Source organism: Symsagittifera roscoffensis, chromosome 3 (genome assembly GCF_963678635.1).
Source record: "Symsagittifera roscoffensis chromosome 3, txSymRosc1.1, whole genome shotgun sequence".
In the NCBI taxonomy this organism is placed as follows: domain Eukaryota; kingdom Metazoa; phylum Xenacoelomorpha; order Acoela; family Convolutidae; genus Symsagittifera; species Symsagittifera roscoffensis.
The window spans coordinates 41629384-41654794 of NC_087064.1; the positions used below are offsets into that span (position 1 = coordinate 41629384).

At 41.5% G+C, this 25411-nt stretch overlaps 1 protein-coding gene across 1 annotated transcript in view; it reads left to right on the forward strand.

The window, feature by feature from the left end:
* Positions 1–25411, forward strand: part of LOC134841621 (nuclear protein MDM1-like) — a 130977-nt gene that overhangs the window by 82070 nt on the left and 23496 nt on the right. Inside the window, exons 3-8 of the mRNA XM_063857648.1 lie at positions 15476–15593; positions 15812–15960; positions 16296–16739; positions 16986–17147; positions 24630–24739; positions 24890–24962. Of these exons, the coding sequence (XP_063713718.1) occupies positions 15476–15593; positions 15812–15960; positions 16296–16739; positions 16986–17147; positions 24630–24739; positions 24890–24962 (1056 nt within the window). The remainder of the gene's footprint in view (positions 1–15475; positions 15594–15811; positions 15961–16295; positions 16740–16985; positions 17148–24629; positions 24740–24889; positions 24963–25411) is intronic.

Below are 25411 nucleotides of genomic sequence, written 5' to 3' on the forward strand. Positions count from 1 at the left end.
CGGTACGAACATCCTCCGCCTCCTAGGCTTGCAGCAATCTGATATCATTCCTGTGACAATGCAGATGTCGGCCGCCACAAACCAAGGTATCAAGATCTCCGGTGCAATTGTCGCGCGAGTTGGTGGAAAATCAGCAGCCGGCAGTGCCGAAACTCGTCAGATCATATACCTGACCAATGGCACTAAAAGACTGTTCTTGTCTAAACAGGCATGCATTGCCCTTGGGCTTATATCTAAGAACTTTCCTACAGTAGGTGAAACCCACTCCTCGGTATGTCAAGTGACCAGTGACCGTGCATGCCAATGACTAACGCGCAAACCACCGCCACCGGTCCCTTCTGAGATCCCATTTGCACCAGTTGCAGCGAACCGGCATAAACTAGAAACCTGGCTGAAAGACAGGTATAGTAGTAGTACATTTAACGTGTGCTCCCATCAACTTCTTCCAACCATGTCTGGTCTACCCCTACGCCTTCACGTCAACCCGGAAGCGACTCCATCGTGCGTCCACACCAATACCAGTTCCACTACACTGGCAGGATCAAGTGAAAACAGCGCTCGACGAAGATGTCCGTCTGGGAGTAATTGAACCAGTTGCCGTTGTTGAACCAACAAGGTGGTGTCACAGGATGGTGATATGTGCCAAAAAACCTGGAAAGCCCAGACAAACCGTTGACTTGCAACCACTGAATCAGCACGCCTCTCGCGAAACGCATCATACGCAGTCGCCTTTCCATCAGGCGCGATCGGTTCCACGCAACACTCAAAACGGTTTTCGATGGATATCACAGCATCTCCCTTCACGAAGATGATCGTCACTACACCACTTTCATCACACCGTGGGGAAGATATCGGTACTGTGTTGCACCTCAGGGGTACATCGCATCAGGAGACGGCTATACACGCAGGTTTGATGAAATTGTTTCACAGGTACCTAACAAGACAAAATGCATTGATGATACTTTATTGTGGTCGAGTGACATCGCAGAGGCATTTTCACAAGCCGCAGAATGGCTTCACCTATGTGGCAGCAATGGCATTGTTCTAAACCCTTCAAAGTTTGTTTTTGCGAAGGAAACTGTCGATTTTGCAGGATTTGAGATCAGCAATAGCACCGTTGGTCCATGTGCCCAATACTTAGAAGCCATTGAAAGTTTTCCATCGCCCAAGAACATCACGGACATCCGAAGCTGGTTCGGTCTTGTTAATCAAATCTCGTATTCCTTCGCTGCAGCGCCTCAAATGAGTCCGTTTCGGAACCTTTTAAAACCTGGTACACCATTCCAATGGACAGATCATCTTGAGCATGCGTTCCAAGCGTCGAAGAATGTCATTATCAACGAGATTCGCTCAGGTGTGGAAATTTTCGATAAGGGGAGACCTACTTGTCTTGCGACTGACTGGAGCAAGTCTGGAATTGGTTTTTGGCTAACGCAAAATCATTGTGCCTGCCAGCCCATCAAACCCTTATGTTGCGCAAGCGGATGGCGTGTGACCCTCGTTGGCAGCCGGTTCACGAGCAGTGCAGAGTCAAGATATGCTCCAATCGAAGGTGAAGCGCTAGCCGTGGTCGACGCACTCGAAAAATCGCGTCACTTCGTCCTTGGTTGCGATAACTTAATTATCGCTGTGGATCATAAACCTCTCGTCAAGGTGTTCGGGGACAGATCGCTACATGATATAGAGAACCCACGCCTTCGAAACCTCAAAGAGAAGACACTGCGGTTCCGATTTCGTATAGTCCACGTTCCTGGAGCTAGAAACGCAGCTGCTGACAGTGTTTTACGTAATCCTGTGGGGGTTTCCGAAGAAATGCAATTGCCTGACGACCAACCCACTGAGTCAATCGGCGCACCAGAAACTATGTGCCTGGCTTCTATTCGTGTACACGACAATAAAGAAACCGAGATTTGCTCTTCCTTTGATAACAAAAGCAGAGATGTCCTTAGTAAGATTACCTGGGAATCTGTGATCTTAGCACAGCTAGCGACTCATCGTGTCAACTCCTTCTACAACATATTGAAGCGGGTTTCGCGAAATCGCGACAACGGGTGCCAACTGCCATACAAGGATTCTTTCAATACCGTGAACATCTTTCTACCTACGACGGAGTTATCCTTTATAAAGATCGTGTGGTAATACCGCCATCGCTTCGGCAGAAAGCACTCGCCGTCTTGCATTCCGCGCACCAAGGTGTTTCCCAGATGATATCAACAGCTGAGTCCTCCGTCTTCTGGCCTGGAATGGTTCCGGCAATTACAGCGTGGAGAGAGAGATGCGCCACGTGCAATAGAAATGCGCCATCCCAACCGAGCCAACCGCCAACGCCACCCTTCCAACCGCTGTACCCCTTTCAATGTGTAGTCGCGGATTACTTCCGATACGGTGGGCAACGTTACCTTGTAGTCGTAGACCGATACAGTAATTGGCCTGTGGTAGAGCGTTCCAACGATGGTTCTAAAGGATTAATTACTTGTTTGAGGCAGCTTTTTGTGACATTCGGTATAAGCGACGAGCTGTCGTCAGACGGAGGAACGGAATTCATGTCACATGAAACTCAAACATTCCTCAAAATTGGGGCGTTTCGCACCGCGTTTCGTCCGTGGCTTTCCCGCACAGCAACTCGCGTGCAGAAATTGGCGTGAAAACTATTAAACGACTCATAGCTGATAATACCGATAGGAACGGATGCCTGGACACCGACAACTTCCATCGAGCAATGCTTCAGTATCGCAATACGCCAGATCGAACCACGCAGTTATCTCCCTCGATGTGCGTTTTTGGCAGGCCAATTCGGGATTTCCTTCCCATTCACCCTGGTAAGTACCAACCACACAGAAACCTTGGCTGCCCGTGAAGATGCCCTTCGTATCCGCCATGCACGGATTTCAGAACGACTTGAAGAACACACCCGTCATCTGCCACCGCTACGGGTAGGCAATAATGTCCGGATACAAAACCAAACCGGTCCAAATCCGACCAAATGGGATCAGACAGGTATTGTTATTGAGGTACGTCAGTTCGACCAGTACATAGTTAGAGTGGATGTTTCAGGTCGTGTAACTCTGCGAAATAGGAAATTTCTGCGTAAGTTCCTTCCAGTTGTTCACAGAGACCACAGAGGCCTAAGTGAGCACCCTCGACCAACCGATGTCAGTTTGGCACAGGTGCCGCAGGTAAAGCCTTTGACAACTTTGGTCAAACCATCATCAGTGGTTCACCTGAGTATACAGAAGAATCCGTTGGACATCTGCGAGCCGTCACTGCAACCTGATCAGCCAGATCTCTTCGAACAACAAAACCCAACGGCAGGTGTTTTGCCTTTGGAGCATGTGAGTCAGACAGAGTCGTCGGACGCAACCACTACACTGTTGTCCTCACAAGGTAAGGTTCCCCGTGCTCTCAAGTGCCTGGAGCCTCACAATAAACCGGGACTGGTTGAGGAAGTGATTGAAAACAGCACAGGTAATCGGACAACTCGTCGTCAGTTGAGGACGCCGGAGCGTTGTTAGACGACATGCTTATCCACGAGTGCTTTTGAGTATCTGCAATGAAGTAAGAACAGGAGAACTATTCGAAACATTGCAGTTGAACTATTCAGCCCTTTACGAAATGACTTGAGGGGGCATAATGGACTATGTTCTGATTGTGTTTATAATAGTTTCCTATTTCAGATAACATTGTTTTAATCGATTGTTTTAATTGAATATTGGAACAAAGACTGTTGTCATTTAATATTCAAGGTATTTTCACGAACTGTCAGATCTATTTTAACGCTACATCCAGTAATGGTTTTTTAGTAGCTTCCATTGTTACTCTTTCGCCATCATTTGCGTCTTTTTTGTTTATCGTCTGCCATAGGTTGCTGAGGGATTCCTAGTGCCTTTTCATTGTTTCCTCTCTGTTTTAGCATTCAAGAAGTTCTGCATGGACATTTTTAGAGATGATCTTTTTTTACAATTATAGCCAACTCATTTCCCAGCCTACCCTTGCTGCCTCATTTTGGTGATCGCTTCAGCAATTTTTGATTTTATTGTTCTGACTTAAGCAGAAAATGACGATATATTTATGCTCGGGGTGGTTTTTTCCCCGAACAAACTTCGAATTTTAACTAGCAATTTTTGATGATTCTTTATAAACTTGAAAGTTTTTGTTGTCCTGAGCTCGAATTTATAGCGATGTTCTACTTCTGAGTAATTTTCGCAAAGTTATTGGGGTTTAAATTTTGCCTACTCGGGACAATTAACGCGCGATGATTTTAATGCTATTAACGCATAAGCGAAGATATAATCCCTGTTAAAACTCGTTCCAAATTGAATTGAGGCATGCCATTCCTTCTATTTAATACTATTTTACCTACAAATTGTGTCATTTTTTTTCTTTACGCAGCAAGTGGGAATTGGTTTGCGAAAAAAATCACAAAAAAACTGCTTTGATTTTGTTTCATTTTTTAGAAATCTTCATCATTTTTATGCGAACGCCAATCTATAGACTTCAAAGGCAGTCAGAACAATGAGGGTTGTGCAGTAATGCGAGCAGTCTGTTAATGATTCGATTTGGCCTATAACGTCGTTTAATTGAGAATTAATGAAATTTTTCAGGAAAATCCTTTAAAGTTGTTCAGGTTCAAGTTTACTTTTTCGCGGTTTAGCTTTCGGTTTTTGTAAGTTCAATTCCTTTTTTTTATCGAGTTGAAGGAAAACTCCCATATCTAACAGTTCAGCTCAGTCGTCTTTTCCATCTCGTATGAGGTATTGGCGTCACCCATGTAGGACCGCCTGCCACTGGTTTCGATCGCTGGCAATGGTTTCCAGGTAATATTTACAGATCGCATCAAAGACGCGGCGGGAGAAGTTGAGCGGTTTCATTAGTTCATCTGTTTTTTTCTTCATGATCCTTTCGTTTGAAAGTTTTACCCCACCTGGCGGTCTTTTCCAGGATCGATCTGGTTTGGCCATGAATAGGATCTTGGGGTATCGACAGGAATCGACGCGAAGAACATACCCGAGGTATGTCTTCTGTCTGCGCCAGATGGTTTCCGAAAACGTCTCTACTTGATCACTCTTTCGCAGGACCTTGATGTCGGATACCTGGTGTTGCCACCTGGTTTTTGTGACTATACGAAGGCATTTCATATAGAGTACGTCGAGTCTATGAATATCGGCTCGGATTATGTTCCAAGTTTCACAGGCGTGTGAAGCAATTGTGAAGACACTGGCCTTCAGAATACGGATCAAGATCTTTGTTTTGATATTTGATTTCCACAACTGAGATAACTGGCTGAAAGCGGCCCAGGCGAGATTTAAGCGCTTGGTTACTGTTGAAGCCTAAAAAAGACATCTCAGCTTTCTACTTGAACTAAATCTACGATTGAACTGATTTACTTATTTAAAACCGCATTTAACAAAAATCAATTGACTTCTATCTATAACTCATGAAATAATTTACACTCTTTGCAAATCACTAGTTTTATTCAGTCGGATTGGTGATTTTTCGTTTCCCAACTTTTGCTGCACAACGTTTTTGGTGTAACGCGACTCACAAACGAACCAAAGATTAGAAACAAAGAGGAAAGTTAAAAATGTCATCACCTGCTAGTGACATGAGCAACGTGACGCTCACTCTTCCTGCTTTGAAGCGATCAAGAAGTGCTAACCTCGGTGTCATTACCCGATCGGAAAATGCCGTCTCAGCAATCTTCAACAAAGAGGCATCTGCTCTAACCTACAAGGAAATTGGAACTCTCAAGGCCAATCTCACGATGTGCGAACGAAAGAAAAAGGAACTGGAAGAGCTTAATCAGCAAATTTCAAATGTTCTAAACGATGATGAAGATGCAATTGAAGTTGAATTGGAAGAAGCTTAGAAAATCTACCTTCAAGTAGATTGTTTGATGGAAATGATCACAACTATGTTAGATGACCGAGGAAAATATTCAACTGAATCGGTCAAAGACGACGACAGCGCAAGCGGAACAGGATCCTACAAATCCACTTCCCAACGTGGTGCTGGCCGAAACCAAGATACTTGCCTGAAGTTGCCGAAACTGAATTCGCCAACATTTAGCGGAAGGTATGATCAATGGCTACCTTTCTTAGATTCCTTTGATGGAGCAGTTCACTCAAATGCATCGCTGTCTGATGTTCAGAAACTGCAATACCTAAAGGGTGCCCTCAAAGATGAACCGTTTCGTTTGCTATCCCACTTGCCTACTACAAACGCGAACTACTCAGTCGCAAGGGAACTTCTAAAGGATCGATATGCTGATGTCAAGATGATCTCACACGCTCACTTGGAAGCAATTTTTGAATTCACTCCAATGAAGCATGAGTCAACCGCAGCAATACGTCGCTTGATTAACACCTACACGGAAAACACGATGGCACTGACAGGACTTGGACTAAAAATTGATCAATGCGATTTGATCTGGGTTCACGTTTTGGCCAAGAAATTAGATCCTGAAACTAGAAGACAATGGGAACTTTCCTGCGCGGGAAGTGACGTGCCAAAAATCAAACAGATGAAGAAGTTCTTGGAGGAACGATCTCGCGCCCTAGAAGCTACGAAGGACCTCCAGTTACCTTCAATTCATAGAAAAATCATCAAGGAAATTCAGACCAATCTGGAAACTCTAAGAAAGATGACAAGGTTCAGACACCACACGAACTCTGCTAAGACAAGCATCTGCCCATGCTGCAGTGGTGATCACCGCGTGTATCAATGCACAAAATTTCAGGAAATGTCTATTTCCAATAGAAGACAAGAAGCCAAATCAAAGCGATTATGCTTCAATTGCCTGTCCCTTGGACACCAAAATCATGAGTGCAAGTCGAAGTCAACGTGCCAAACCTGTCGAAAGGGTCATCACTCGTTACTTCACATCCATACAGACCCAAACAAGCAACCGGGACCTGAAAATAAGTTTGCGGGTCACGGGGGTACTACCGGTGCCACTACCATACTGGGAACTGTACTAATTGAGGTGAAAACTGCAAATGGCGGTTATCACAATTGTCGAGCCTTACTGGACAGCGGATCTGAATGCAGTTTCGTTACAACCAGCTGTGCTAACCAACTCAAGCTACCAATCAAGAAATTGACTCTTCAACTAACTCGAGTTGGCGGAGGTGCAAAAACTGTGAAATCTGGTTCTGTCAATCTGGAAACAAAGGATTCTCAGAATCAATCTCTACATATTGAAGCCTTCACTCTTCAAAAACTTTCTGGCTACCTGCCCAGAGAACGGGTGAATATACCGAACAGTTTGGATATCACACGTCTTAAGCTCTCGGACCCAGACTTTGATAAACCAAAGGAAATCGATATAATCCTAGGCTGTGATGTCTACAACGACATTGTTGGCTGCGAAAAGATTAAGCTTACAGACAAGCTTTATGCACGTGACACTCTATTTGGTTGGATGATTTGCGGCAGAACACCCGGTCCTCCAACAACCTTCTTTAAGTCATTTCATGTGTCTATTGACGATAGTCTAAGGAAATTTTGGGAATTAGAAGAAATTCTTGATTTCAAAAAGACAACAACAGAAGAAGATCGATGTGAATCTCACTTTAAGGAAACAACCATACTACAAAATGGACGATTCACCGTGCAGCTGCCTTTCAAGCCCAATAGTCAACTTGGCGACAGTTTAGCACAAGCAAAACGCAGATTCAATTATCTCGAGCGACGACTGGAACAGAATCCAGAACTAAAGATCGCTATACCGCATTCATAGACGAATTTCTCGATATGGGGCATATGGAGTACATAACGCCTGGAGAAATCTAAAAGCCATTTGATAGCGTATATTATCTGCCACATCACTGCGTTTTCAAGGAAGATTCTACTACCACAAAGCTACGTGTAGTTTTCGACGGATCTGCAACAACATCAACCGGACAATCACTCAACGACACTTTGATGGTTGGTCCCACGGTACAAGACGACCTCTACTCGATAATCATGCGCTTCAGGTTCTACCCAATTGCTTTATCAGCAGATATCGCAAAAATGTACCGACAAGTTGCTCTAGAGGACAAATCGAAGGATTTCCATCGCATACTTTGGAGATCAAATAAATCGGATGAAATCAAGCATCTCAGGATGACACGTGTTACATATGGAATAGCTTCGTCAGCTTTTCACTCAACAAGATGCCTCAATGAAGTAGCAGATCAATCTAAGAACGCAAAGATCAAAGAAAGTCTCAAAAATTGTTTCTATGTAGACGACTTTCTTGGTGGCGCTAATTATAAGCATGAAGCAGAAAGACTCATCTCTGATTTATGCGAAGAGCTGAACTCTCATGAATTCCCTCTACGAAAATGAACTTCAAGCAATGCTAAAATAATTGAAGGATTGCCAGAACATCTCCGCGAAAAATCGGATGTACTGGAACTTTTCTCTGACGAATACAAAATCAAGGCGCTAGGAGTCAGTTGGAAGCCCAATAAGGACATCTTTTGTTTTTCAACTGCCTTACCAGAGCTGAAACTGCTTACAAAGAGGACTCTTCTGTCCACAATTTCAAAATTGTTTGATCCGATGGGATGGCTAGCTCCATTCATCATCAATTGAATGGCTGGGTCCAAGCTATGGGTCCAAGGTTTTGATTGGGATTCTGAAGTCGATCAGAAAACCAAGGAAAAATGGTATGAGCTCACCGGAACATTGCCTCAACTACTGGAACTACAGATACCAAGATCTATGAGCTCACATCCAATAAAGGAGGTTCAACTTCACGTATTCTGCGATGCTTCCGAAAAAGCATATGCAGCCGCAATCTATGCAAGAATTACCAATGATGACGTCAAAACTTTTGCGTATCTACTGACCTCCGAAACAAAGGTTGCTCCGGTCAAAGCAATCTCTGTTCCCAAATTAGAGCTCTGCGGTGCAAGTTTAGCTACCAAACTTCTTAAATCAGTTCATTCAATTTTGAGGAAAACAAATCTCAAGATAACTTCACACGCCTGGACTGATTCAACAATTGTCTTGCAATGGCTTGCTCAACTTCCAAGAACGTGGAACAGTTTTGTTGCAAACAGAGTTTCACCAATACAAGAGACCCTACCCAGAAGTGATTGGAAACACGTGCCAACAGCAGTAAATCCAGCTGATTTAGCCTCTGGTGGTGTATTAGCTGACACATTAATATCTTCATCACTCTGGTGGAATGGACCAGATTGGTTGACCAAGGATGAAAGGCACTGGCCCAACCTACAACCATCTCTAGTTGAAGCACCTGAAAAACGAACCGTCAAAGCCAAGACTAATGCAGAAAGTGAACAAATTCGAACTGTTCTCGCAAATCATGCTCAAAACGAAATGACGGATGGAATTTTTCGTTTAAAGGACTACAGCACTTGGAACAAGACAGTACGCATCGCATGCTATGTACTATCATTTGTTCAACATCTTAAGCATAGAATATCGACAAACTATCGGAAGTGGCTCAGATCTAAGCGGATATCTGATGTACAATTTGAAGAAGATTGTCTTAGTCCTAAAAATAGAATCATGGCAAAAATGCTAATTCTTCGTTTAGAGTTGGAGGCAGACTAAGTTGGAGGCAGACAAATGCTAATTCTAAGAGTTGGAGGCAGACTTTCACAATCGAACTACTCAACAGACAAGAAGTTTCCAATACTCGTTTCGAAAAAATCTGATTTAGTATCCCTACTTATACGCAAATATCATGAAGATACTCTTCATGGCGGGGGGCAATTAGTACTGAACACAATGAGAGAGGAAATTTGGATAATCGGAGGCCGTGATCTAGTTCGACAGTTCATTAGAAGATGCATGAGTTGTGTCCGATTTAGTCAGCAACCTACTTCTCAATTCATGGCTGATCTTCCTACAGAAAGAATAACACCCGCAAAACCATTTGCTCAATGTGGAATAGACTTTGCTGGTCCCTTCGAAATTAAGGAAGCAGAGGTCTCAAAAATTGATGTTGCCGTCTTTGTTTGTCTCGCGACAAAAGCTATTCATTTGGAAATGGTTACTCGTCTAACCAAAGAAGCATGCATCCTTTCATTGAAAGGATTTACTGCACGCCGTGGTAAACCTGAGAAAATCTTAAGTGACAATGGAAGCAATTTTATCGGGGCTCGAAATGATCTGATCAAAATCAAGGAACTGCTCGACAAAAATGGAACGGACAAATAGAGGACTCTGGGAAGCAGCTGTAAAAAGTATGAAGAGACATATGCGAAAAGTTATAGGACTGCAACGTCTCAGTTTTGAAGAATTTCTTACAATTCTTAATCAAATTGAAGCTGTCTTAAACTCACGACCATTGTATCCAATGTCAAGTGATCCTAACGACCCAACTCCGCTGACACCCGCTTATTTTCTGATAGGGGAATCATTGCTAACTCTTCCCTCTGCTGACATCCAAGTTTCAACCAATGTACGATATCGACTATTACAGAATATGATCAAGGATTTCTGGAAAGTTTGGAAAAGGGATTACCTCATAACGCTACAAATACGGAAAAAATGGTTCACGGATGGCCCAGAATTTAAAGTTGGCAGCCTAGTCCTACTTGCCGAAGACAATGAACGACCGCTCGAATGGAAAACTGGACGAATCATAGAAGTTTATCCTGGAAATGACTCGATTGTTCGAGTGGTAAAAGTGAAGACCACAACTGGTGAATACATACGCCCAGTCGCGAAGCTGCGGAAGCTACCAGTATAGCAACCAAGTCATATCCAATGTGCAGTTCATTTAAAACAAGAACTTTATTGTGCTAAAAATCGAAAAATATCAAAAATGTGCAGTTTTCAAATTTTCAGTGGTAGTACCCCCATGACCCTTTTGAAAGTAGGAACCTAAATTACCCCCTATGCAATGCTTTATGGTCTGAATCGTTCATATTGACTACTTTCATGTAAATTCCCAATGTTGTATGTTCATAAAAGTCGAAAATGATGTAAATTTTCATCAATTTTTGTGCAAAATCGTTCATTAAAATTCGTATGAGGTTGTACTCTCATGACCCAAAATGTAATTATTGTCTGAAAACAGCTAGGATACGCCTACGCTCCTGTCTTGAATGTAACAATAGGCTCTCTGATCACGTCAAACTGTTAAAATGTTATATTTGCCTTTAAATTATATTCAAAGATGTCGTATTGTAATGATTTACAACCATTAATTCGCATAAAATGTTTTTCTAAGTACACAAACTTTCGCTCACGACTCGTACCGTTAATACTTCACTTGTATACTCCTTACTTATGGTGCAGTCACATTTAGTTCATTTATTGAATAATTGCTTACATATTTACCGTTGAACAGTCATTCGCTGTCATGCGATTCGCTGTCATCTGGTCCTCTTCGCTTGTTGACCCTGCAGTGTTGCTGGCAGCGCTTCCACGCAGATGCTACCAAGGAAAGTCGAGTTTGCATCTCCGCATAGTACATGCAGCAGACCCTCTCTTCGTCGCAGAGAGTCAGAACTGCGTGGCACCACGCATATAGAAGATACAAACTTTTCCCCTTCTCAAGAACACCATAGCGGACCAGTTTCTTCTGCTGAGAACCAAGGTTCCTCAGATACTTAGCAGCATCAGTGAACCCCATCTCCGAATCATTGCTACCGGCCAGGCGCTCAAGTTCACCAGAGAGATTAACTTCAGATGTCATCAGCCACAACTTTCGGCCCCCCAGAAGACACAAAACAGCATCATCTTCCTCATCCAAGTGTTGATGGAAAGTCCGGAAGGACGAGGACTCTACAAAAATACCTTGGAGAAGAGAAGAAAAGACCTGCTTCGGCCATCTGGTCTGACCTCCAGACATGACGCCAATAACACCCTTAGCTGTCACACTAGGAGTCTCTCGACAGTTAACTCCAACCTCCCAGCCAGTGCACAATGACCCTTCTACGCTGAGGTCACTAATACGTTTAAGACCTCTAAGTTGCTTCTAAAACAAAATAAACGATTGATGCACACCCGCTATACTCTACTACTATGATACAATTGAATAAATGCTACTCACAGTCTCAGCTTTCGGAAACCGCAGAACTGCCCTATCCACGATTGCAGCTTCCTTCCTTGAAGACTGGATCTCATCCAACGACTTTACAGGAATCGGAGTGAAACCCAGATCTCCTCTGGTCACTGCATCGAAGAAACCCTGCAGGTCCTCCCGGTCGACAGCGCCCCGCCTACTGGACCTTCGCACCTCGCCATGTGGAGGCAGACGTGGTGCTCTACCCGACTCCGCCCTCTCCTTCGTCTCATACACTGTAAATGGGTAGTCATATCCAGACATAATAACGATCTGAAAATTGAAGACACTTCAAGGGAGGCGGAATGTTGAAGCCTAAAAAAGACATCTCAGCTTTCTACTTGAACTAAATCTACGATTGAACTGATTTACTTATTTAAAACCGCATTTAACAAAAATCAATTGACTTCTATCTATAACTCATGAAATAATTTACACTCTTTGCGAATCACTAGTTTTATTCAGTTGGATTGGTGATTTTTAGTTTCCCAACTTTTGCTGCACAACAGTTACTACGGCCCCGGCAGAACCGTCTGGGGTTATCTTACTACCAAGGTAGCAGAAATCGTTCACATTCTCGACTCCCGCCCCATTTATGTCGATTGTACCGTATTTATCAGCGGTTTTCATGAGCTTCGTTTTCTCGCAGTTTATATGAAGCCCGAGCTTTGCTGCCTCGTCTGACAGGAGAGAGGTCATCTGACTGAGGTTTTATACGAAGTCTGGAATAATGGCGATATCATCGGCGAAGGCAAAGTTTTCAATTGTATACTCTGATGGCCAGATCACAACGTGATTCCACGGTTTTGAGTATATGGTTTACCGCAAGAAGGAAAAGAACAGGTGACAGGGTCCCGTCCTGTCTTACTCCAGTGAAGACGAAGAAACTGTCACTCTCGTCGTTGTAAGCCTTGATCTTACAACTAGTGTGAAGGTACATGTTCACTATGATATCGGTGTTTGCTGTGACATCAGCCTCTCGGAGTAGTCTCCAGAGAGCAAGCCTGTGAATACTGTCAAATGCAGCTGTTAAGTCAACGAAGCAGATGACAGTCGCTCTTCTAAACTCGTGTCGCTGCTCAAGTATTTGATGGAGGCTATAAATCTGATCTATACAGCCTCTAGCCGCCCGAAAACCTGCCTGACTCTCTGGAGGATGATGCTCTCCAGTATTTTGAACGAAATACACAACAAGGAGATCCCCCTGTAGTTTTTGCACATTTTGACGTCGCCCTTATTGTGAAGCGGGATCAGGTGGGAGATGCGCCACTGTTCAGGAATGGGTTCTCCAATCCAGATCTTCTCGAGAATAATCTGTATCTTCTGCGCAAAGGGAAGACCAGGGGGCTTTAAGACCCTCTGCCGGTAAGCCGTCAGGTCTACTGCTTTGTTATTTTTGATTCAATTTATAGCTGTCAAGACTTCCTGGACGGTGTGTGGTTCGTCGATGTCGTCACAGTTACCAGGTGCACTGGTGTCGATATGCACTAGCTCAGAAGGACTAGGACGATTGAGCAGCTCACTGAAGTGACGTACCCACCAGTCCATCCTATGGTTGACGTTTAGGATGGTCTCACCTTGCCCGTCTAGGATCGTCCCAGAGACTGGCTTAGACTTTTTTTGGAACTGTGGTCACGAGCCAATTGAAAGAGTTTCCTGCAAATGCCGTTGGCGGAAGCCCGCTCAAGCTGCTCAGCCAACTCATTCCAGTAGTTTTCGCGGTCCTTCTTGACGCTGCACCGAACCTTGCGTGCCAACTCTCACGCTCTGGAGCTGTCGCCACGGATGCGAACTAGACGCCGCGGAGAGAGATGTCAGAGATTCAGCAGAGAGATGTTGAGCTATTTGGGGAGTTTCTTCTTGGGTACACTCCTCAATTTCAGACCAACGGTAGCGATCACTATTGCGTGGTCTGAATCGACGAAGGTTTCCCAGAACGACCGACATTGGGAGATTGAGTTCATTCATTCAGTGCCGACGACAATATAGTCGATCTGGTTCATGGTCCGTCCGTCAGGTATCCTCTATGTTTGAAGGTGCCTGAGTTTGTGCTGAAAGATGGTGTTACACCAACGGAGATTTCTGGAGGCGGTAAAGTCGTTAAGGGGGTCGCCATTTCGACTGAATGAGTTACCAATGGCAAACCTACCGATGTTTGCGGAGTGATCTGTGGTACACATCTGAGCATTAAAATCTCCCGCAATAATGAGCACATCTCGTGAAGGGGCCTTGTCGCCGAGAGACTCTAAACTCGAGTAGAAAGAGCGAATGTCCTCCTCAATCTGATTCTTGCTAAACGCTAGTTCACTGGCTCCCACTCCATGGCGCATTTGCTGGCTGTGGGCGATACCCACTCCATACAGCCCAGTTTGGTTGTCGGGACCACTATTGTATAGCTTGTAGTTTAATTTGGGGAGGCTAGGATGTTAGTGGTTGTACTCTCCGATGGCTAGTCGTAGCTCCGAGAGGCAGATAGTTTCAAGCTGATACTGGCACATAATCATCGCCAGCATGGTCTGTTGTACAGGCGAGAGCAATGTGCGGACATTTAGGGACCCTACTCTGATGGGGTCAGAGCGCCCTGAGATAGGGGAGATTTCGCAGTTCCTACTTAAACGGGTAGGAGACCTGATGGGTTTCCCACTTAAGCGGGGGGAAAACCTGGCAGCATTCGGAATAGTGTTAGGAGACTTCATGGGTGTCTAGCGGCTGTAATACCTCAAGGACTCGCCAGGGCCAAGGGCCAGAGCTCCGTTGGCCCTGCACTGCTGGCCCCCATACCGCGTCGAGGAGGAGATGGATTTATGGGGTCTAACATAAATCTAACAAGGTCACGGAAAACTTGATTTACTTCTAGTTTGGAAAATGGAGCGAAACAAAAAATTTGTGAATTGATGCAGTTTTTTTTTAATTGGTTATTTATATCAAAGTATCAATCTTAATTTTTTCAGATTTTTCACAGACCAAAATAGTAGTTTTTCACAAACCAAAATAGTAGTTTTTTTGTTTTTCACAAACTAAAATAGTAGTTTTTTCTGTTTACTTGCGTTCATTGACTTTTTTCCCAGCTGTCTGTTGGCTATGTTTATCGTGTATCGTACGCGCAGATTTCAAGACAAGTTATTTGGTTTAATGCGTAAAGACGAGAGGCAAACATATCACTTTGTCTAGAAAAATCAGGGAAAAATTTCAAAATTCTTTCTTTTGCTTCTTATGTAAAAAAAATTTTTGCTTTCCAGAAACAAATTGAGCCTAATTTTCCCAACAAATTAATAAATGGCTGGTATAAAATAGTATTAAAAATCCGCCAAGACTGACAGATATTGTTTTTCTGAAGTGCTAAGAAATTCGAAATGTTATTGCTAAAATTGAGCATTGGCTAAAAAGTCTGTGCTAAAAATAACTGCAATTGGTTTCTATTTTTTCAATTTGCTCTGTTGATAGGGACATTCGGAGTACCAGAGTACGTACAAGTGGAAGGACTCGCTCAAGTCAGCCTCCAATGAGCCGGCCGAAGAGCTATTAGCTCAGGAAGCGGGAAAACCCTCATACTACTTGGCCTGTAAGTATACTTTGTCAGACCTTTGACTACCTCTGAGTCTAATGTTCATCTGGTTGGTTATAAATCTAATCGCCTTGTCAATTGTACTTGAAGTACATCCTCAATTTCGAAAACCCAGGTGGTTTGGTTTTTTGCTACTCCTGTTTTCCCTCTGATTTTCTGCTACTACTCCTTGATTGTTTTGTTTGAACAAGTAAAACGAAAAGTCTTGACTTCAGACACTTTGCAAGAGCCGCCCCTGCAGCACAAGAGGAGGATCACAGACCCCTATGTGACCAATCAGCTGCTGGAGACCACCAATCCGAGAGAGATAGAGGAACTCATCAACGGCTCGCCCAATCCTGCTACTGAAGCCAGGAGACCAAAGGTACATGTGACTTAGGGCGCCATTAATTCAGAATCGATGCTCCAATATATTATAATTATGAGAAAGAGCGCCAGTTGTTTGTTCAAACCTTCCATTATGGGCTTGAAAACACTATTTCTTTTGAAATCGCCTGCGACGCGTAAATTTTCTTTTAATACAGTACTGCTTAAATATCAGAATTATCGATCTAAAAATTGGCATCTATTTTGAAATTAAGTTCAAACCCTCTACCTTCGTTACAGAAACATTTTTGTGTATGTCAGTGATAAGTGTTTTAAGAAATGCTTTTTGTGAAAATTTGTATAATGCCATCAAATAATGAATGTTTTCTACAGACTAGTGTAAAATACTCTGAGCCTGCTGGAGCCAAGACGAAACTCATCGGCCCTGCAGCTGAAACAGCTATGTCTAAAACATATCAAGTGAAAGCTAAACAACCAGCTGTAGCCAATCCAGAAGTGTTGAAAAAGAAATCGTTGCCGTCCAAGCATGATTACAAACTGTCGCCCCCAAAAGCGCCTCGCTTTGAAAAGTCGGCTCAACCAACCGTCGACTATCCGCACGCAAATCCAGAACCCTACTTGGAAGATGCCAAAACGGAAATTGTGAAGTCAAGTTTGGAGAAAGGGTTAGACGATAGCGTCAAAGCCGAAATTAAGATGAAAACTATGGCAGCATCAGTGGTTCCCAAAGTGAAGCCTCGAGTTTCTGAGTACAGTCGCAATTTTCCTAAATGGGATAACTTCTCTCGTTCCAAGCCAACACTAGATGATTCTGAGGTAAAACCAAGTGCTAAAATTAAAATGCGTTGATTACGAAAACACAGTTTTGAAACGAAAAATGCATGTGAAGAACGTCAATTAATTAGTTTGCGTAGTAAAAAATTTGATAAATGAGTGTTCAAGTTTTTTGATTTTGATTAGATTGGCAAAATTTAATATTTTTTTATAGTTTTTTCTAATAGATTTTTCTATATATTTTTTTCTATTTCGCTGTGTTACTAGATTTTGGCTGTTTTGATACAGGTGGTGTTCAAGTCGCACGCTGGTATTCCGCCATATGCCAGCGACTACATTCAGAGATCCAGTTCGTACCAGAGGGAGTTCAAGGACTGGAGCAGAAGTGCCTCTCTGGCCAGGAGCAGAAGTCTCGCGGCCAGACCTCAGAGGGCCAGGGATGACATTACAGTATGTGCCAGTGATAAGAGTAAATAGTTGGATTGATTGAGTGTTCGCTACATATTTAGACAAGCACAGTGCAATTTTTTTTGAAGCAAATATTTTCCTCTGCTTGACTTACTGGTCCGCACATTCGATTGCAACTGGAGAGTTGAGGTTGCTGGATTTCAATTAGAATGCAACACAAGCTATATCTGCTTATTTTTAGTGCATTTTTTTCTGCAAATCTATTTTACGCTAGCCAAATGTTTTTGGCAATGGGAGGTTTATAGTGAAAAAAAACGTAGTGAAAAAAAAAGGTGTTTCGTAGTTATCAAAGATACATGCTCGATTCCTGACGACGGCGTATATGATAATTTTTAAGTTATTCCTTTTCTTTTGGTGGGTTATTTTTGCACTCTGATTCTGCTTAGCTTATTCTCAAGAGCAACTGATTTGAAACAGTGAATTTAATTTTCTGTTCTACAGCTAAAAGGAAATACTTAGTATATAAGTGTGGTGCTTTTTTACTCGCCTGTTTCGCTCATCTGCTTGGATAATTCCTGCGTCGTTGTCATCTAAAAGAGCCAAGCCTACTAGAAAACTAAAATTAGTTAGGAAATCCAATGCCTTCTCAGGTAAGGATTTGAAAACTCTATTGCGCAATTCAGTCTTTTTCTCGTTTTCGGTCGGGCCCTGCGTACTGATTTGCAATTGCCGCAAAGCTTGTTTGAGATCATTTCGCGCAGCTTCAGCAAGATTTGAAAAGAATTTGATTTTTTTTAAAATTGTAACATAGCTACTCTTTCCCTTTTTCGGCCTGGCTGGCGTTTTTGTTTGGTTCATACGAAATTTTATCGAAAAGTAAAAGAAACTTCGGAGTCGAAACTAATTTCGCTGTAACAATTGCTGTTCATTTGTTCTGTAGGATTTTGATCTATTTGAAGGTTAATGCACTAAATAATTGAAAACTGTCGTTCTAAAACGACCGATGCCTTAAGAGGCAATCATTTTTATTTCGAGAATAGGCAGACTAGTTTGAATTTTGCGCGCTTTAGGTCTGCTTACTGTGCTAAAGAGATACTATCAGTAATGACGATAAAGGTTACAGAGGACTGTAACTTTGATAAGCCGAAGTTGTGGGCCTCAAGTTTAACGACAACTTAGGACCAGATAAAACAGCAACAACACAATTGACTTCTTTGAGTTTTTTAACAGGAAAAGAGGCTTAGGTTGTGGGCATTCTATTCACAGTAAGTTTTGACCAAATGAGACCGCAGTGCCACCCTTAGCTCTTTCAGTTAATTTGTCGCAGTGGAATTAGTCATGTGAATTTGTCAAAAACGCATCAAATTTTGTGAACCTTCTCTTTATTTTGCTAACGTTTTTTGGTATTGTCAGATAATTATGATTGCTTCAATCGCCAGAGTATTCATATTGAAGTTTGAAATACCAATTGCCTAAGTTTAAACCGCATGCTAGTCCGTTAGTGGGATCGGAATTATACTATTTGCTGAGTTTTTACCGCTTGTTTTTTGAAAATTGATGGTTTGATTCTTTCACAAGTGAACTGTTGAGTTGAAGAAGCCAAAGAAACATTAGGGAAGTTTTGATACTTTTCCCCAGCCAGTTTATCAGATGAGCAGTACAAAGCTATTCATAATATTTAAATGACGTTAAGACAAGCCTTAGTAGAAAAGGTGAATCATGCTACTGTTATACTCTGTCGAGGTAGAAGAGTTATCTGGTACAACCTTTCGTGAGATGAGTTTCGCTACTGCATAAATTCCAAAGCAACAAACTTGTTTTTAACCAGCCAGCCCAGCTCTTTTGGACAGTCTCAGGTCGTTCCTGATCAGAGAGTTGTTTTGGTTCTTGGTCTTTAGATTCAGAAATATCTTCATGATCATCTTGGTAGTATTCATTAAAATATGATCCGCCTGGTGACCGAGTTTCGATTGATCGTTTTCTTCCTCAGCATCATTTTAATTTTCTCCAATTCTGCGATGCTGGTGTCGAGATTATATCTATCGTTTTGTTTTGCGTCGAAGTTTTGACTGCTCTCTCCGTGGCCAGCTTATGTCGAATTTGCAGAGAGATGCCACATTTCGCCCTTGCAACTGCTAGCACTTTTTTTTGAATGGCGGAGATTGCACAAATCGTCTTCTCGTCTTTTGCAATTCTGTCAACTTGAATTCATCTGCAAATAATTGAGCAGAGGCCTTCAACTGTAATGTTTTTGTGTTCTCGGATAAAAATCTTTTTTGTACTTTTAGGGCATTCCACCAATGACTTGCTCTTTTACTCGCCTGTTCCGCTCATCTGCTCGGTTAATTCCTGCGTTGTTGTCATCTTAAAGAGCCAAGCTTGCTAGGTAATTCAATTCAGTTAGGAAATCCAATGCCTTCTCAGTTTAGGATTTAAAACTTCTATTGCGCAATTCAGTTTTTTTCTCGGATTCGGTCGTGCTCTGCGTACTGATTTTGCAATTGCTCCGAAGCCTGTTCGAGATCATTTTGCGCAACTTCATCAATGTTTGAACAGAAGTTTTGAACAGATTTTGACTAATTAAATGGTTAGATAGTCAGCTACTCTTTGTCAGTCTGGCTTGCGTTTTTGTCTGGTTCATACAAAACTTCTCATTTGTTCTGTAGGATTTTGATCTATTTGAAGGTTAATGCACTAGATAATCGAAAACTGACGTTTTAAAACGACCGATGCCTCAAGAGGCAATTATTTTTAAGAATAGGCAGACTAATTTGAATTTTGCGTTGACGGTCTACTTACTGTGCTAAAGAGATGCTATCAGTATTGACGATAAAGGTTACAGATGACTGTAACTTTGATAAGCCGAAGTTGTGGGCCTTCAGTTTAACGACAACTTAGGACCGGGTGAAACAGCAACAACACAATTGACTTCTTTTGAGTTTTTATAACAGGAAAAGAGGCTGAGTTGTGGGCATTCTATTCAAAGGTAATTTTTGACCAAATGAAACCGCAGTAACACAATTAGCTTTTTCAGCAATGTTTAAAGGTTTTCGTAATAATTTAATGGCGATAAGTTAAGCTTTAGTAGAAAATAAGTATCGTGCTTCTGTTATTCCCTCAGTTTAGGTAGAAAATATATCTTGTACAAATTTTAGCGAGATGAGTTTCGCTACTGCATATTTTGCAAAACAACGGACTTCTATTCAACCAGCCAGCCCAGCTATTTTGGACCGTGTCAGCTCGTTCCTGATCGGAGAACTGATTGGATTCTGGTCTTCAGATTCAGAAATATCTTACTGATTATCTTGACAGTAGTCTGTATAATAATAATCCGCCTGCTGATCGATTTTTGACGGATCGCTTTCGTCCTCATCATCAGTGTGATACTCTCAAATTCTGCGATGCTGGTATCGAGTTTTTATCTATTGTTTGAATATGCGTCGAAGTTTTAACTGCTTTCTGCGTAACAATTATGTGATGAATTTGCAGAGATATGCCAAATTTTCTTGTCTTCCTTGCTTCGGCTAGCCTTAATTTGAATTACGGAGGTTGCACAGTTTATCTTCTCGTCATTTGCGATTCTGTTGGATTCGTTTGCAAATAATTGAGCAGAGGTCTTGAATTTTAACATGTTGGTTTTCTTGAAGCAAACTTTTCTTGTTTTTGTTGGGAATTCCGCCAGTGAGTTACTCTTTTACTCGCCTGTTTCGCTCATCTGCTCGGATTTTTCCTGCGTTGCTGTCATCTAAAGTAGCCAAGCTTGCTAGACGATTCAAATTAGTTAGGAAATGCAATACCTCCTCATTTGAGGATTTGATAATTCTTTTGCGCATTTCAAAGTCATTTTCTCGGATTCAGTCGGGCTTTGCGTACCGATTGTGCAATTGCTCCAAAGCTTGTTCGAGATCATTTCGCGCAGCTTCATCTAGATGAAAAAACACTCAACTTCATTTCAAATATTGATGAAGCTGCGCGAAATGATCTCGAACAAGCTTTGGAGCAATTGCACAATCGGTACGCAAAGCCCGACTGAATCCGAGAAAATGACTTTGAAATGCGCAAAAGAATTATCAAATCCTCAAATGAGGAGGTATTGCATTTCCTAACTAATTTGAATCGTCTAGCAAGCTTGGCTACTTTAGATGACAGCAACGCAGGAAAAATCCGAGCAGATGAGCGAAACAGGCGAGTAAAAGAGTAACTTACTGCGCATCCGCAACAACATCCGCAAGCTTAATATTTACATCTTCATCTAGATGAAAAAACACTCAACTTCATTTCAAATATTGATGAAGATGTAAATATTAAGCTTGCGGATGTTGTGCTTCTGGTATGCGGAACACAGTGATGCCAGCTCGTAAAGTTCCTTGGAACTTTAACCAATCTTCTTTTTTTCTCCAGTAAACGCTAAGCTAGAATCACAAGGTGAGGTGGTGCTGCCATAAAAAACCGTCGATAACAGCTATAGAGAGTATTCCAGGTTGCAGTCAAGTTGTTTGTCTCTTTTTTTGATGGTGGAGCAGTTATGAGATTATTAAAGGTCTTCAAAGAGGGAATGTTTTCAATTTTGATTGTAATTGAAATTTGATGTTGGGTTTTGTTGTGAAGTTTGAAATTTTTAATTGTAGAGGGATATTTTTTTTGAAGTCCAAATGTAAATCTTCAAATTTATAAAACTCAAAAACCAAAACGAATATCATTCTAGCAATATAAAGGCTGGTAGCAACTCAGAAGAGTAGTCGGTTGCAATTTTTTGCTTGAAAGCTGTTCTACAAGTTGTGTGATAATTTCAAGCTGCCTTAGCGATAACATTTAAGATAGGTAGTAATTTGCAGAAAAACGCCACCATCTCAGTCATAATTTGATAACTCTTTTGATTTTATTTAACTTTTTTGATGGGTAATATTTGCGCTCTGGTTCTGCTTTTACTCATTCTCAAGAGCAATTGATTTGAAACCGTGAATTTATTGTTCTGTTCTACAGCTAAATTTCTGTAATTACTTTAAATTGCAGTAGAAAAAAAAGGATTTATATCATTTAGTATCATATCTAAGTTATTGTGAGCCACGGAAACATTCAGACAACGGAAAAAATTAGAACTGTTGATTTGGACACTGACAATTGTATTATGATTTTATGAATACGAATCAACAATGAGAGGGATTTAGTTTGATTAACTCTTTCGATGACCTACGATTGTTTTTTGAGTTTCTTGATTTTGCATGAAAGAAAACCCATTCCTAAGGTTATTTGTCCTACCCTCAGGACAAAAAAATATACAATACGCATTCATTAAAAGCATTCAACTTCCTTTTGTAGTCTCTGACCTTTAATCTATCGTTTTTAAAGGTATTGTAGGTATCGTTTAAAGGTATCGTTTATAGATTAAAGGTTTTTAAATTGTTGTCGGATTTTTCGAATTGTCGGAACTTTTTCATATATTTTCATCGGACAATGCAAAAATGAGCACAAAAGTGTAGTCGGCAATTTTCTTACTCTTTTGGATACTTGTTATTGCTTTTTGAAGTTTTGCGGTGTTTTTATTGAATACAGACGGTAGTGCCGGAGGAACTTTGGATTCAAGTGTTATCATGTAACACTAATAAATGGTCCATTTGGGTGAATAATTTAATATCAGCGGGCCTAGGGCAACATACCGACAAGCAGGGCGGATTTTTTCGGAGGGACGCCCCCTCGTCCCTCAGGTATTCGGCCCCCTGCCGACTCAAAGTGTCCCCTTTTGGTATTTTTAAGCTGACCGACCCTAAAATTTGTCTAAAGGCGCCTTTGGCGCCAATATAATTTAATTTTGAGGGTGAGCGCGCGCCAAAAGTTTTGAGGGGGAGCGCGCGCCAAAAAAACGCGTTTTTCACAAAATGCCCAAAAACGGCTTTTCTACCTGTTTTTTCAAAAGTTTGGCTAATTATTTTTTGTCTAAATAGCGTCTGCTAGTGTTCTGTGATTGCTTGGAAATACAATTTGGTCGAGCTAAAAAGAGTCGATAATAATTCGCATCTGCCCTCGAAAAAAATTCTGCATCTGCCCATGCCAACAAGACTTAAAGCAAAGCAGTTTTTAGGCCGAAATTTATATTTTTTGATTGCGTGGCTATCAATATGGCAGCCAATTTTTTTTGACAGCCAAAATTACTATCATTTACTTTTTATGATGGTTACAAACGTTTGGTCCATTACACAGGTATCTTCTGATCTATAGGCTTCTCGGCCTCTGTCAACCAGCTCCTTCTGTGGACGTCCAATCCATTACAATATTTTTAACACTAAAATCTGATTAAATCTATATAAAGCCCACCAATATATGTGCTTTGAACCCATGTGCTTTCAATTTTTACGCTTCCGTCTGGCAAGTTTTATCAAAAAGGAATGAAGACTTTTTCAGGTTAAAAACTTGGTTAACAAAATCATTTGATAGCTAGATTTATAATCAATTCAATTTTGTTAGCTTCTTCGGCGTTTTTAGCCTTGAGGTAATGACTACTCCTGGGATAGCAAAGGTCCCAGGTTCGAAACTGTTCAGGACCTGTTTTTCAATTTGAAAATTTCCCGTTTCAAGAAATTGTACGTCTATCGTCTGTCTCTCTATGTTTTGTCTGCCCCATTACAGACTTTTCTTGTTCACTGAGAATTTTCATATTCGTCCAAAAGGTTCATTCGGCCTGTATTGTTTCTACTTATGTTATATCGGCTTAGCGTACATCTAACATTACTTTCGGCTTCTTGAATTACTTGTATGTCGACGTGAAGTAAAAAAAAACAGTCTTCTTCTTTTTCGTGTTTCTGGAGGGGGCATCAAATCAGAGTATCAGTACTTTATAGCTCAAAGTTCTTATGACAACAACTTGGTTTTTGGCTCAATGGGTGTTCACCCAATTTTTGTCGACTTAAGTTTCCTCTTGATGAAGGTTTCTTAATACTAATTAAGCCCAGTAATACTAATTAAGTCCAGTATACAGCACGGTAGCAACCAGCGGTGTCTTATTTAGTGTAAATAATTCATTTTCTCTTTTTAATTAATTTTCTTGTCCGTTTTTTTGCTATCTATTTCTATTTCTCAAGGCCTCACTGTATTCTGTAATTGTTCCATTTAACATCTTTGCGATAATCGAATTTTCAGACTTAATTCAATATGATTCATTTCAGTATGATTCATTTCAATATGTCACTAAAGATCTCTGTGGCCGAATTGTCCAATAGACTGTCCAAGTGTTTTACTCTGAAGCAGCAAATCTCGTATTTTCTTGATTTTTAAAGCTCTTTTGACACTTTTGTTTTTGTGCTTGAGAAGTACAGCCTCGCCTGTATTGAAATTTGGTCTTAAATTGATCTTATAAGGCACTAGTGTGTAGAACTAGTGAAACTATTGAGCACACATTGGGAAAAACTAATTTTAAGTCATTGGTAAAAAATGAGTAATGCAATTTGTTGAGAAATTTATCAGCGTTTTTAAATTTTTGAGTAAAATTACTGTCTGCCGAATGAAATTTTTCATGCTTATGTTGTTAAGGTAGCTGCAAAGTCTGCTTCGAGCAAAAATAACAAGGAGTTCCAAGATGTCAGATTGACTGAATCTACCACTAAACATCTGCCCCCACAGGTTCCCCAGTTTCCAATGAGGTAAATGCGACTTGTTGTTTAAAGCGTCCTGTACCGGCCAAAAACTAGAAGTGATTTTTTAGATTCTACTTTTAAACTTGCTCAGTTAGAAATTTTATTTCTCGATGAGAACTTTCTCTCATGATTCTAGTGTAATCTTTTCATGTTTAGAAAACTTCGAACTACGTATAATTCGAGCTTCAAGGATATAACCAGAGCTGAACTCTCCAAAACTGCGCCGGTTGTAAGTGATAATATTGAAAACTTAGAATGTTGCTTCAATTGTAGGTTAATTTGAACTGAGCTTAAGGGTCGAAGTGGACAGATTGATGCTTTTAGTAGTATTGTAATCCGCCGTTTGTCCTGAGGGGGGTCATTCCTAAAGGGGGGGTGTCAAAAAGGTCCTAAAACCTAAGTGAGGGGTCCTAAATTCTTAGGACCCCTCACTTAGGTTTTGAGACCTTTTTGACCCCCTTAGGAATGACTCCCCACCAAAGGACACACGGCGGATTACAGTTGAAGACCCCCAATTTTTAGGGGTCCGCCAGTATAGGGGTCCGCCTCAGATCCAAGGGCAAGGATTTTGCATTTTTCCCAGCGCTTTGCCCACTATCACCGAAAAGTGCTGGTATCCTAATTTTAGGATCCAAAAATTTTTTTTTGGCCTCCCAACTAGGATTTTACCAAACAGTC